Source organism: Stegostoma tigrinum, chromosome 9, assembly GCF_030684315.1.
Source record: "Stegostoma tigrinum isolate sSteTig4 chromosome 9, sSteTig4.hap1, whole genome shotgun sequence".
NCBI classification, from domain to species: domain Eukaryota; kingdom Metazoa; phylum Chordata; class Chondrichthyes; order Orectolobiformes; family Stegostomatidae; genus Stegostoma; species Stegostoma tigrinum.
The window spans coordinates 48,438,912-48,451,515 of NC_081362.1; the positions used below are offsets into that span (position 1 = coordinate 48,438,912).

The 12,604-nt window shown below is 39.4% G+C and overlaps 1 protein-coding gene across 3 annotated transcripts in view; it reads left to right on the forward strand.

Annotated features, from left to right (window-relative positions):
• Positions 1-12,604, forward strand: part of LOC125454746 (proteasome activator complex subunit 4) — a 157,584-nt gene that overhangs the window by 119,777 nt on the left and 25,203 nt on the right. For all 3 annotated transcript variants that reach the window (XM_048535892.2, XM_048535895.2, XM_048535893.2), the window contains 4 exons: positions 3,158-3,289; positions 5,713-5,921; positions 6,484-6,569; positions 7,775-7,903. In XM_048535892.2, the coding sequence (XP_048391849.1) occupies positions 3,158-3,289; positions 5,713-5,921; positions 6,484-6,569; positions 7,775-7,903 (556 nt within the window). The remainder of the gene's footprint in view (positions 1-3,157; positions 3,290-5,712; positions 5,922-6,483; positions 6,570-7,774; positions 7,904-12,604) is intronic.

The window sequence follows — 12,604 nt, forward strand, 5'->3', positions numbered from 1 at the left end:
TCCTTAATGATCGTGCTTAGCACACCAGTACAAAAGATAGAACTAAAACATGTGCACCAGTATTCATCCAGAAATGCTGAGTGGATGATTCATATCGACCAGAAGTGTCCAGTGTAACTTGACATCACAGATGCCAGTCTTCAGCCAATTCAATTCATGCCACGTGATATCAAAAAAACAATTGAAGGCACTGAATACTGCAGAGGCTTTGGCATCCGACAACATTCCAGTAATAGTACTGAAGATTTGTGTTCCAGAACTTCCTGAACCCTAACGAAGCTGCTCCAGTATAGTTACAACACTGGCATCTGCCCAACAATATCAAAATTTTCCAGGTATGTTCTGTCCACTCAAAGTAGAACAGCCCAATGCAGCCAGTTGCAGACTCACCAGTAAAGTGATGGAAGATGTTGTCAAGTTATCAAGCCACGCCTGCTGAGTAGCAGCCTGGTCACTGGTGCCCATTTTGTGGTCTGCTAGGAACACTGAGCTTCTGAGCTCATTACAGCCTTGGTTCAAACATCATAAAGCAGCTGTTTTCCAGAAGTGAGGTGAGAGTGACAGCCATTTACATCAACAGAAGTCAGAAGGCAAACTCGGTGCTGGTTGAAGTCATAGCTGGCACATAGGTGGTTATGGTTGTTGGGGGTCAGTCACCTCAGCATCAGGATGTTTCTGCAGGAGTTCCTCAGGATTTTGTCCTGGCTCCCATCATATTCAGGTACTTCAATGACTTTTCTCCATTATAAAGTCAAAAGTGGGGATGTTCATGATTGATCACAGAATCTGCAACACCGTTTGCAATTCCTTGTATCCTCAAGCAATCCATGTTCAAATGTTACAAGACCTGGACCTTATCCAGGCTTGGGCTGACTGGGAGCTGATAATGTTCGCACCACAAACATACCAGGCAATGATATCTATAAGAGACTCTAACCACAGCCCCTTGGCATTCAGTGGCGTTACCAACACTGAATCCTCAACTATCAATGTTCTGGTTGTTACCATTGACCAGAAACTCACCTGGACTGTTGTATAAATACAATGGCCACAAGAGCAAGTTAGAGGCTGGGAATACTACAGTGAGTTAGTCTGACTCCCTAAAGCTTGTAGGCTATCCACAAGGCACAAGTCAGGAGTGTGATGCACTGGTGCTCACTTGCCTTGATGAGTGCAGCTGTAGTAGCACTCAAGCTTGATGCTATTCTGCACAAAGCAGCCCGCTTGATTGGGATCCCACTTACTCCATCTCTCACTGAAGCTCAGTAGCAGTAGTGTGTACTGTCTTGAAAATGCATTGCAGAAATTCACCAAACAGATGATGATTTCCCTTTAGAAGGACAAGGGCTGCAGAAGGCATGGAAATATATTATTGTTCATTCACTGGGTCAAAATTCTGGAACTCCCTCCTTAAAGGCATTGTGAGTCTACCGATAGCACATGTACTGCAGTAATTCAAATAGTTCACCACCACCTTCTCAAGGGCATCTAGGAATTGTCAATAAATGCTGGCTAGCCAGTGATGCCCATATCCCATGAGACAATAATACAGTGGACTAACCTAATGCAAACAATGTGGAACTAAATGGAGTGTGAAATGTACTACTGTTTTTTCAAAAAGACAGCCTGCCAGGAAGAAAAGTGAAGTTTAATTTTGAGACCATAGTATTAGTCAACATACAAAATTGCTCCAGACATTGTAAAGTAACAATATGCCCCAGTACATGTTCTCCTAGTAGTATAGATGATTTGTTAGGAAATTTTGTTAAATGTTTTGCCATTTCATCGTTCCAAACTAATCTTTGATATTCATTTTGTGGACATCTTGAGTGTGCTGTATTTCACACTTGGACTGAAGAAGTACATTGCATAACATCTTCCTGATTACTTAAATATGCTTCAGTTTCTGCACAGTGGCCCGTACTCTGCAGTTAGTTCTGACTCTGACCTGGCACAATAGAGCAGGTGTTTTTACATGCTGTGGTTATTTGCATCATTTGAGGTCTGTGCTAAAGTCTCAATTTGAGAAATTGATTTTTGTTTACAACAAATCAGAAACTGTGTATGGTCATTTTTGAGATGATTTTTCTTCCATTTTCTACTTCCTGAAGCTGCGTTGCAAAGTTTACATAGATCTGTGGATTTCACCCATTGTGTGGTAACTTTTCCAGAAATTTTTCTGAGCAAATTCAGTTAAACTTGCCTGTGGCAGTGTTACCACTAAACTCAATTCTATTTTTGCCTAACAACCACATGCATGCTTGGTAACAGGAGATGCCAGTGGAAACCTGGAATTCTGTTTTCACTCCTCCCAAGCCCTGAATGTGTTTGTAGCTAGTTGGCATGCTAAGGATCAGATCTTGAACCTCATATACACTGAATAGAACCATCAGCACACTGCTGTGTTACGTTCTCTTGCTCAGCTCTTTTAAGGATAGTGTCCCAGTCTGTTGCCTGCCTTTTTGGCTCGCCCATCTTTCCCTTTCATCTCCCCACCACCCTCACCAAGAAACAGTTGAGCCTTGTTTACTGAATTGGCGGTTGAGTAAATTGTTAATAGACAAAAAGTCAAATGTTCTGGGTGGTGGACAGTAAATTGGAGTTGCAACTGCATTCACACCAACTGTGGTCTTATCTAAGTGTCAAATGGTCTACTGTCTCAAGTAATCAAGTTCCTATATTCCCTCACTCAACCCTCAACAACCTCCCCCCCCCCCCCCTCTCCAACACTTCCTTTTCACCCCTCTCTCATTCTGTTGTTTGTAACTTGAGGCCATAGACTTAATGAATTAATAAGATGCAGACAGATGATATTTTCTGGTATAATTTGTTCCCTGAAAAAGTGGTGGCAGTAGATTCAAAAGTGACTTACAAAAGAAATTTGGATATATACCTGCAAAGGAGAAATTTAGATTGTTATGGGTAATGAACAAAATAATAGGACTCATTTAAAAATGTGTGCACATGCAGTAGGCTAAATAGCTTCCTTTACTACTGTCTGATTCTATCACAATGTGAAAGATGAACACCAGTAAAGGAATAACGAAGATAATGTCTGCAGTGTGACCATTTTAAAAAATTATGAATGCAATGGTTTTTTTGTGGAAGGAATGAAAATATTATTTACCAAATCACATTCTCTGTGTTCTGTTGCTAGCCGACTGTACGTTTTGCAGGGTGGTTTGGCGCAGCAAGAATGGAGAGTACCTGAACTAATGCACAGGCTCCTTCAATACCTTGAACCAAAACTCACGCAGGTCTATAAAAATGTACGAGAAAGGATTGGAAGGTGAGAGCTCATTGAGATCTGAATAAGGTTTTAAAATATTAAGATGGCTTATGACGTGTATGCACATGTGGACTTGGCTTATTTTATAAACTTGAATTTAAGTTTTGAATTGTACAAGTTCAAGATTTATAGTGAACTGCTATCCTGTGCTAAAACACGTGACCAAGAATATATCGCTGTCATAATTTGGGGTGGTATTTTGTAGCAAATTGCCTGTATTTTCCATTTTGTATTGCAATGCTATTATTTAATGTTAATGTAATCTTTTTGATTTCCATTCATTTGGAGATGTCTGTGGTCACAACCAACTGAGTGTTTGTTTAGCACTGACAACCAACTAATAATAGGATCGTATGCCTCATAATGAATAGAATGAATCACTGTCCTCCTTCCGTTTTCCACTCATTCTGAAATAGGGTGTGAAAATGGCTACGTGACTAGACTAGCAATTCAGAAGCCTAAGTAATAATTCAGAGAACATGTAGTTTAAAAAGACCTAGGGTAAGCTCTGGGAAGTCTGCGGGACATAGAAATTCTTTTTAATTTAGTAGTACAATGATATTTGTTTTGCTGCTTGCTTAGCCGCTCTTTGGAGTAACAAGCTGGTGAGGTCTGACATAAAAACTACTGACAGAGCGACAACTGGGGATGCTTGGGGTCAGTAGGTGGTCAGGAGTTGAAGATAAGTGAGCAACGCAGTCAGCTAATTAACCAGGGCAGCAAGGAAAGATTCCAATCGGCTCAAGGTTTGTTTAAAAGCGCTAAGTGGGAGAGCATTCTGTTTCTCCTGGCTCATGCTGAAAAGCATTTCTGCTCTCGTCACTGTTCAATTACAAAATATCCTTAGCTTTGAAGGAGTCTGATTTAATTGTTAGATTTTTAAGATTATTAAGTTTTTTTTGGGGCTATATTTTTAAATTTAGATTAACTAAATTGAATCATGTGATCTGTTCTGACACAACAGCAAGCCTGAGTGGTTTGATTATTAGGGATCAGTGGAATATTTGGAGTTTTTGTTTTAAATGGGGAATTGGGTGTGAGGCATTTACACTTGGAAAGAATGCAGCAGTCTAAGTTTACAATGAATAGACTCTAAGGCTCACAAGCCCCAGAGAGGTGTTGTAAGTATTAGGTTGCAAAACAGTTGTGCTGTAAATTGCCTGTTGGATAAAAGGGAGATGGATGGGGTCAAGAACAGCTGATTTAGAATTTTGACTTAAATGCAAAGTTAAGATGTTTCATGTTGCAATTGGAACAGAGGATAGGTAGCCACTTTTTAAATCAGATATAGATTTCCTGGAAAGTCAGTGGATATCGTGGACAAATGGCAGTTCTGTGTGGTTAACAGAAATAAACAGCTACTTAGTTTGGAAGCTACTACGGCTGGGTGCAGGGAGGAGATGCTGCCTCGTCAAAGATACCCATTGTGAAGCTAAGGATTGCAGGATATTTGATCTGGTACAGCAAAGACACACAGAACTTTTATAATGGGATTTACCAGTCAACTTTGAACTGAAAATTTAAAAAAAAGCAAGATGAGCCAGTTTCATTCCCTTGGGAATGTAGACTAGATGTCTTAAAATGTGTAAAGGAGAATGTGTACTGGACCAAAATAGATGAGGGGTTGCCTGTATCTAGAATCATTGGTCTGACAGGACCAGTTCATAAGATAGTATCAGAGATAATGGAAACTGCAGATGCTGGAGAATCCAAGATAATAAAATGTGAGGCTGGATGAACACAGGCCAAGCAGCATCTCAGGAGCACAAAAGCTGACGTTTCGGGCCTAGACCCTTCATCAGAGAGCTGATGAAGGGTCTAGGCCCGAAACGTCAGCTTTTGTGCTCCTGAGATGCTGCTTGGCCTGCTGTGTTCATCCAGCCTCACATTTTATTATCCAGTTCATAAGATGCCCCTTTTTATAATGCTACATTTGCAGTTCTGATAACCTCATACTTTAATACAACTGAAATTATTAAACCAATTCCTATGCAAAGACAGACTTATGTACGTGCTGTGGTTATAATTGGGCAATTAGATGATAGTTGTGCATGTTTGATTTTATGGCGAGGTATTGTGATTTTTACATTTTAGAGAGGATTATTAAAAGCAGGATGAAATGGAAAAGGTTATAGAAGACTTCCTGAGAAACTTATGGGTAAGTCTGTTTCAGGCCAGGGAGTGCAGGAGTTTGTTGATTTAATAATATCTTGGTGATAAAAACCATGATATCTAGTTGTAAAAACTAATCTGGTTCAGTAGCGTCGTCTAGGGTAGAAGATCTGCCATCATTTCCTGGACTCTTTCAACAGCAATTCTACAGTCCTCAATTATTAAATATGTTTCAAGATACAAACTTGTTATAAATTATAATGTGGCACATTATGTTGTTTCATGTACCTTCTCAAATGTTCTTTCCACAGTGTTTTAACATATTTATTCATGATAGACATCACCCTACCAAATTCAAATCCAACTCTTTCGCCACATGTCTCTGAATTCACCGGTCGTATCTTAAAGCAACTTAAGCCCCTCATGGAAATTGACGAAGAGATTCAAAATCATGTTGTTGAGGAAAATGGTGTTGGGGATCAAGATGAAAGGACCCAAGCCATTAAACTTCTGAAAACAGGTAGGTAGTTAAATTGTCTCATGGATGTCAGGGTATCAGATTCCTGAGACCTTGGGATTGGCTCTGGCACAGATGGGGTTCCTGCAGGGTAATTGGGTCACATCTTTGGAGGTCTGATATCCTTGTGGAGATGCTTGCTGCTGCAGTTGGGTGGGTTGAACCTTGTCTGGCAGAGGCATGGAAACCAAAGGAGGAAGTGAAATTAGGAAAAAGATGAAGCAAAGGTAAGCATTAAATAAGATCAGAATGGAGAATAATATTAAAAAGGCAGCTTTAAAGGAATACAAATGAGAAGCAGAAATAGACCATTCAGCCCCTTAAATGTTTTCAGCTATTCAAAGAGGTTATAGCTGATCAATTTGTATTTTAAATTCCAAATTCCCGTCTATCCTGGATAACCTTTGACTTCCTTGCCCAACAAATTCTGGTATTTACAAAGGACTAGCTTTTTTGAAGTGGCACTGCCTTGTCCTTTACTTTCTGTTGTATAAAATTAACATGCAGTGAATATAGTCAAGATATTGATATCTTAATCAACTGCACATTTTGTTTCACTGCACAGTGCTGAAGTGGTTAATGGCAAGCGCTGGAAGATCTTTCTCTACAGCAGTTGCAGAACAACTCCAACTTATGCCACTTTTATTCAAGGTATGTTGTAACCAAAACTTTTTATATTGACTTCTAAACTCTGCAAAGTAAATTAGCACCTGTTCTGACCTGCTTCTTAAAACTATACTGAAGCAATCACATTTAACTTTGAGCATATTTGGTTTTGTGTTTGTGTTGCCAAAAAAAGGCCTTCCCGCACCAATACATTTTTCCTCAATTATTTTTAATTAATTCTGTTTGGATGTGTTATGACACACCGCCAGGGCAGGTGTGACTTGAACCAAGACCTTCTGGCCTCGAGGTAGGGACACTACCACTGCACTTCAAGGCCCATCCTAATTTCTTGCATATGTGAGAAAACAACTGTCCAGTCAAGGCATCGCATTTGTCTTGTTCATCTTGCCTATGGCCGCCAATCAACGCATCCCCGTTGTTCAAATCTAGAATGAATGAGACAAAATCATCACTCAGCCTATATACAAGCACTTCAAACCTTGTCATAACCACCTGATTTTATTTGGAGTGAATCATTTCAAGCTTGGTTAAATAAATTTAGACTTATGAACAAATGATGGCACAGTGGTTCGCACTGCTGACTAACAGCGCCAGGTTTACAGGTTCAGTCTCATCCTTGGCTGATGGTCTGTGCAGAGTTTGCGTGTTCTCCTTGTGTTTATGTGGGTTTCCTGTCGGTGCTCTAGTTTCCTCCCGTAGTACAAAGATGTGCAGTTCGGTGAATTGGCCGTCAAAATTGCTCCATTGTGTACCGGCTAGATAGCTTGTGCTGAATGTGGACTTTACAGGGTGAAGGGTGGATCTAAGTGGGATGCTGTTTAGAGTATAGGTGCAAACATGATGGGCAGAATGGTCTGTAACTGCACTGTAGGGATCTATGGCTCTATGAAATCTAGACCTCAGTTTGAAGCTTAGCTGTCCTTACTCTTTCACCTATGCTGCAGTTTACTGTTTTATATTTGGTGCCTGAATTGGTTGAAGCTAAAAGTGGACATAAGCACTTGAAAGATTTATTTGCTTTGCATTCCTGAATTTTTAAATTAAAATTCAGGTAGCACTAATGCTCATGTTAATTTGGAAAAAATTTGGTTCTTAGATTGCATTTAATACTGGTTTTGTTTTTCTCATTTTTCTTGCCAAAGTAATCTGTTCAATTTTCATTCTGAATTATGTTTACATAGTTTAAGCTAGGACTAAAATTTAGTTTCTTAATGTTTCATTAATTTTAGATTGCTCCTGTGGAAAATGATGAGAACTACGATGAACTTAAAAGGGATGCAAAAATGTGTTTATCACTCATGTCTCAGGGATTGCTGTATCCCCAACAAGTGATCATGGTGCTAGATGTTATAAAACAGGTAAATCATACATTTTAATGTCTCTATTTTGTTGGAGCACTTTCTGATATAGCTGTTCGATTTAATTACTCCGCCTCTGCCTCTTCCCCCTCCCCCACCCCACCCAGTTGTTTTAGTTTTTATACTTAGGAGTACAAAAATCTGTTACTTTGGTAAATATGAATTAACTAAGCTCAGATGGCTTTGTTAAGGGAAAATGCAAAGGGATCTTGATCAGCTGCGCGACTAGGCTGAGGAGTGGCAGGTAGAGTTTAGATAAATGAAGTCTGTTGCATTTTGGTAAGGTGCACAAGGTCTAGACTTCATGGGGCCCTGAGGTGTGTTGAATAGAGACCTAGGGATTCAGGTGCAGAGTTCCTTCAAAGTGGTGTCACAGACATGGTGAAGCAGGAGTTTGGTATACTTGCCTTTTGTTAGAGTACAGGAGCTGGGCTGTCATTGTTGTGGTTGCATAGGATGTTGCGGCTGCTTTTGGAGTACTGTGTATCGTTCTGGTTGCCTTACTATAAAAAGTGTTAACCTAAAGCTAAAGACAAAATTAGGACTAACAGCATCAGGGTATTCAGAAAATAGAGGGAAATGCCAAAGAGAATTTGAGAAGTAGGAATAAAAAAATTAGAAATAAATTTTAATATTTAAATTGAAGAGGGTTCAGAAAAGATATTTACGAGGCTGTTACCAAGACTAGAGGGTTTGTATTATGAGAACAGGCTGGATAGACTGGAGACATTTTTCCTTGGAATGTAGGAGATTAAGGGGTGAGCTTTATACAATCATGAGTTGCATAGGGAAGGTAAACAGCAAGGGGTCCCCCCCCCCCCCCCCCCCCCCACCAACCTTTCGGGTAGGGAGTTATGAACTGGAAGGCATAATTTTAAGATGAGAGGGAGAAGATTTAAAAGGGACCTGAAGGGAAACTTTTACACAGGGTGGCTTATGTGCAGACTAAGTGCCAGAGGAAGTGGTAGATACAGGTACAGTTACATTTGAAATATGTTAGGACAGATACAGGAAAATGTTTAGAGGGATATGGGCCAAATGCAAGCAAGTGGGATGAGTTTTTAGTTTTGGGAAACCTGGTCAGCATGGATGAATTGGACCAAGAGGTTTCCATGCTGTATGAATCTGTAACTTTGGAGTTTTTTGGGCAGGTTACAGAGAACTGTAAAAGGTATGTTGTTGATGTGTTGGATATGAACTTTCAAAAGCTATTTGATAAAGTGTCACATAAGCTTTTGAGCAAAGCTGGACTCCAAGGATTGAAAGTTGCGTAGTAGCATGGGTTCAAAATTAGCTGAGTGGCAAGAAATGTGAATAGTGAATTGTTTTTTGAACTGGAGGAATGTTTATGGTGACTTTTCCACATCACCACAGTACTAGAATCGCTGCTTCTGTTGTTAGTTTTCTTTTGGCAACTCAAACTTGGGTGGCATGTCCACCATACAAGGGAGAAAAATGGTTTACATTGGAGTTATCTGAAGTACTCCTTTTTGAACAGCAAAGAACACTGGCAGACGAGGATCTAATACAAACTTGAAAGACTGAGGAGTCACAACAATATTAGATATTTCATTCTTGCTCACCCTGTGGAAAGCTCTGTTGGTTTCTACGTTAAATGCGTTACAAATCTCTCAATGCGAAGTAAGAAAGGGCCTCCTGCAATAAGGAACTAATAACAACAAGACCATTAAACTTCAGAGTATTATCAACTGTGAGGAGCCTAGCAATAAACTTCAAAATAAGGCTTGTGGAGAGAGTAGGTGCCATTCAGTTCAGAGTGTACAGTAATATATTTTAGTAAGAAAAATGAGAAGGGGCTGGGATTTTATGTACACAAATGTTTGAAGGAGGTAAGGCTGTTGAGCGGATGGGTTAATAAGGCATATGAAATCTTGGGCTTTATAAATAAGGGCAGAATTCAAAAGAGAGGAAGTTATAATAAATGTGAACAAACTAGTTTGTCCTCCATTGGATTCTTGTGTCCAATTCTGGGCGCTGCACTTTAGGAAGGATTTAGAGTGCAGGAAAAAATAATCTTAAAATCTAGAAGAGAGTTACAAGGATAGTTTGGAGAAGTTGAGACTGGCTCTGTTTGGAGGGAAACTTAAAAGATCTAATATAGACTTTCAAAAGTGTCAGGGGTCTCGATAGAAACTAGGAGAAAGTGTTCCCATTGGAAGGATAGAGGATGACTGGTTCAACTAAAACGATTGATAAAAGCAGTAACAGTGACATGAAGAAATCTGTTAAACAGTTCGGATCTGGAATAAACTGTTGGAGAGTGTTAGAGTCGGAATCAATGATTGGATTCAGAAAAGCATTGTATAATCTGTAGTGATCATTTGCAGGGCTACTATTAAAACAGTGGTAAATGTGACTAGGTGAATTGATGTTGGAAGTATTCTGTGGTTGAAAGATCATCGATATGATTCCCCTCCCCCACTAAACACTTGCATATGCATCTTTGGACCAGTAGCAATCGTTTAAGAACTCATCCAAAGTAGTTTATTATCCCACTGTAGCAGTTGTGGGGAAATGTCCTTCCTGGTGCTGAATAAATATTCAGTTTTGCGAAGTTCAGACAGCATTTATTGGAGCATTGAGCCACAAAATGGCAATGCTGGTGTTAAATCAGCATTGCATAGTGATTGATGTCAGGAACTCTCTATGCCACATATTTCTAACAATCCTGATCTCATTTCTTATAAAGTGATTTAGATTTTGTGCCATTTCCTCATCGTATCTGGCAATGCTGTATTGACATCTTTGAATACACTGTAGCTGTTACTTTCTATTCTTTCTGAATATTTTATCTTGACTTTCTAAAAATGTACTGTATTAATTTGGACCTTGCGTTTCTCTGCATTAAATTGTGAAAAGCCCAGAGTTGAAGAGGAGAAGGAATAAAAATGTTTTTTTCATTCTTTATTCTTTCATGAGACATGGGCATCACAGGCAAGACCAACGTGTGTTGCTCATCTCAAATTGCCTTGAACTACGTGATTTTCTAGGGTATTTTTTTAGAGGGACTTCTAAGAATCAACTGCATTGCTTTTGTCCATACTCTGGAATTGCTTGAAGGCCAGAACATGTAAGGATTTGCTTTCCTAAAGGACATGAGTGAGCCAGATGGGTTTTACAATAATTGATAGTTTTATGTTCACCATCGCAGCCACTAGCTTTATAGTGGCTTTGTTAACTGAATTCAAATTCCACCAACTACTCTGATGTAGTGTGATGTGATTTTGAGCCACTATCTCCAGAGTGTTAGTCTGGGCTTTTGGATTACTTGTTCAGTGATGTGGCCATTACACCACCACATCCCCTAGAGCTAAAGAGTAAACATCGAAAAGTGTGGAATCAAATCTTTGATAGATAAAATCTTCAATTGCATCTGTTCAAGATTAACTAGAATCCTATCTATTGTAGGCAGAGAATAGACAAGCAGATAAAAATATCATTCGCGAGGTTGCAGTTAGAACGCAGGCCACTTTCAAAAGTAATTCAAAACTTTGTCCAGTTTCAACATTAAGGATATTCAGGAGTCGCCGCCTCCTGTTAATTACTTAATTGCCGACTAACATTCATGACTGGATGTGATAACTGCAGAACTGTGACTTTTGGGAGCAGTGTTAGTAGTTATTGGATTACTGTGGAAAGTGCTGTTTGTGTGTGTGAGATCGCATTCAAAGAACCAGACAACCAGGATCAATGAGTGGTGAAAATAGCCTCTTTATTATATATTCACAGCAGCACAATGTGAGGTGAAAATAGAATCCCAGAATCATAGCTCAAAAGCAGCTCTTTTTATACAGAATTTAAGCATACATTAACATTCTAACACTTGTGTTAAGCAGTAGATATTGTACAAAAACTGTTTTGCAGGAAATCTGAGATAATAAAGTGTGAAGCTGGATGAACACAGCAGGCCAAGCAGCATCTCAGGAGCACAAAAGCTGACGTTTCGGGCCTGGACCCTAGCTCTCTGACGAAGGCTCTAGGCCCGAAACATCAGCTTTTGTGCTCCTGAGATGCTGCTTGGCCTGCTGTGTTCATCCAGCTTCATACTTTATTATCTTGGATTCTCCAGCATCTGCAGTTCCCATTATCTCTTGCAGGAAATCTGAGATGGCTTAAACATTCGCTAAATTGTTAGTAGTTATTGCTGTGTGTTGATGGTTACTTTAATGAGATTAGAGTATCTGTCTGGTTGCCCTTGCAAAATTCAAAAAGTGTTAGTCTTGTTATTTTCGAGGTTAGAATTTTAAAGTTAGAAAAAAGGCATCTTGTGATTTTCTTTAAAAGTCTGAGTTCCTATCAGTTTTGATTGCCTGTGGTTTTTATTTGCGATCACTTGTTTGGTTAGTTTCATAGTTGCGTCCATCTGTGGGTTCTGTTTACTTTCGTCCCTCCATTTTTGTGGTCATACCTGTTTTAAGTAGTGCTGTCAGTTTTATTAGTAGGTTAAAGGTTGCTGACATGCACTATATAGCATTTTAGTTTTATTAGTGGGGTAAAGTTTTCTTGTTGAATTAAAAACTTGGGAGATGTACATTGTTACGTAATATATAGGAAAAGTCTGCAGGGAAGTAACATTTTACTTTAAAAGAAGAGGGCTAATCCAATTATCACCTTTTGATACTTGGAACCCCTGTAGCTGGAGAGATTTAGATAAAGCACCTATTCACAGATTTTAATATC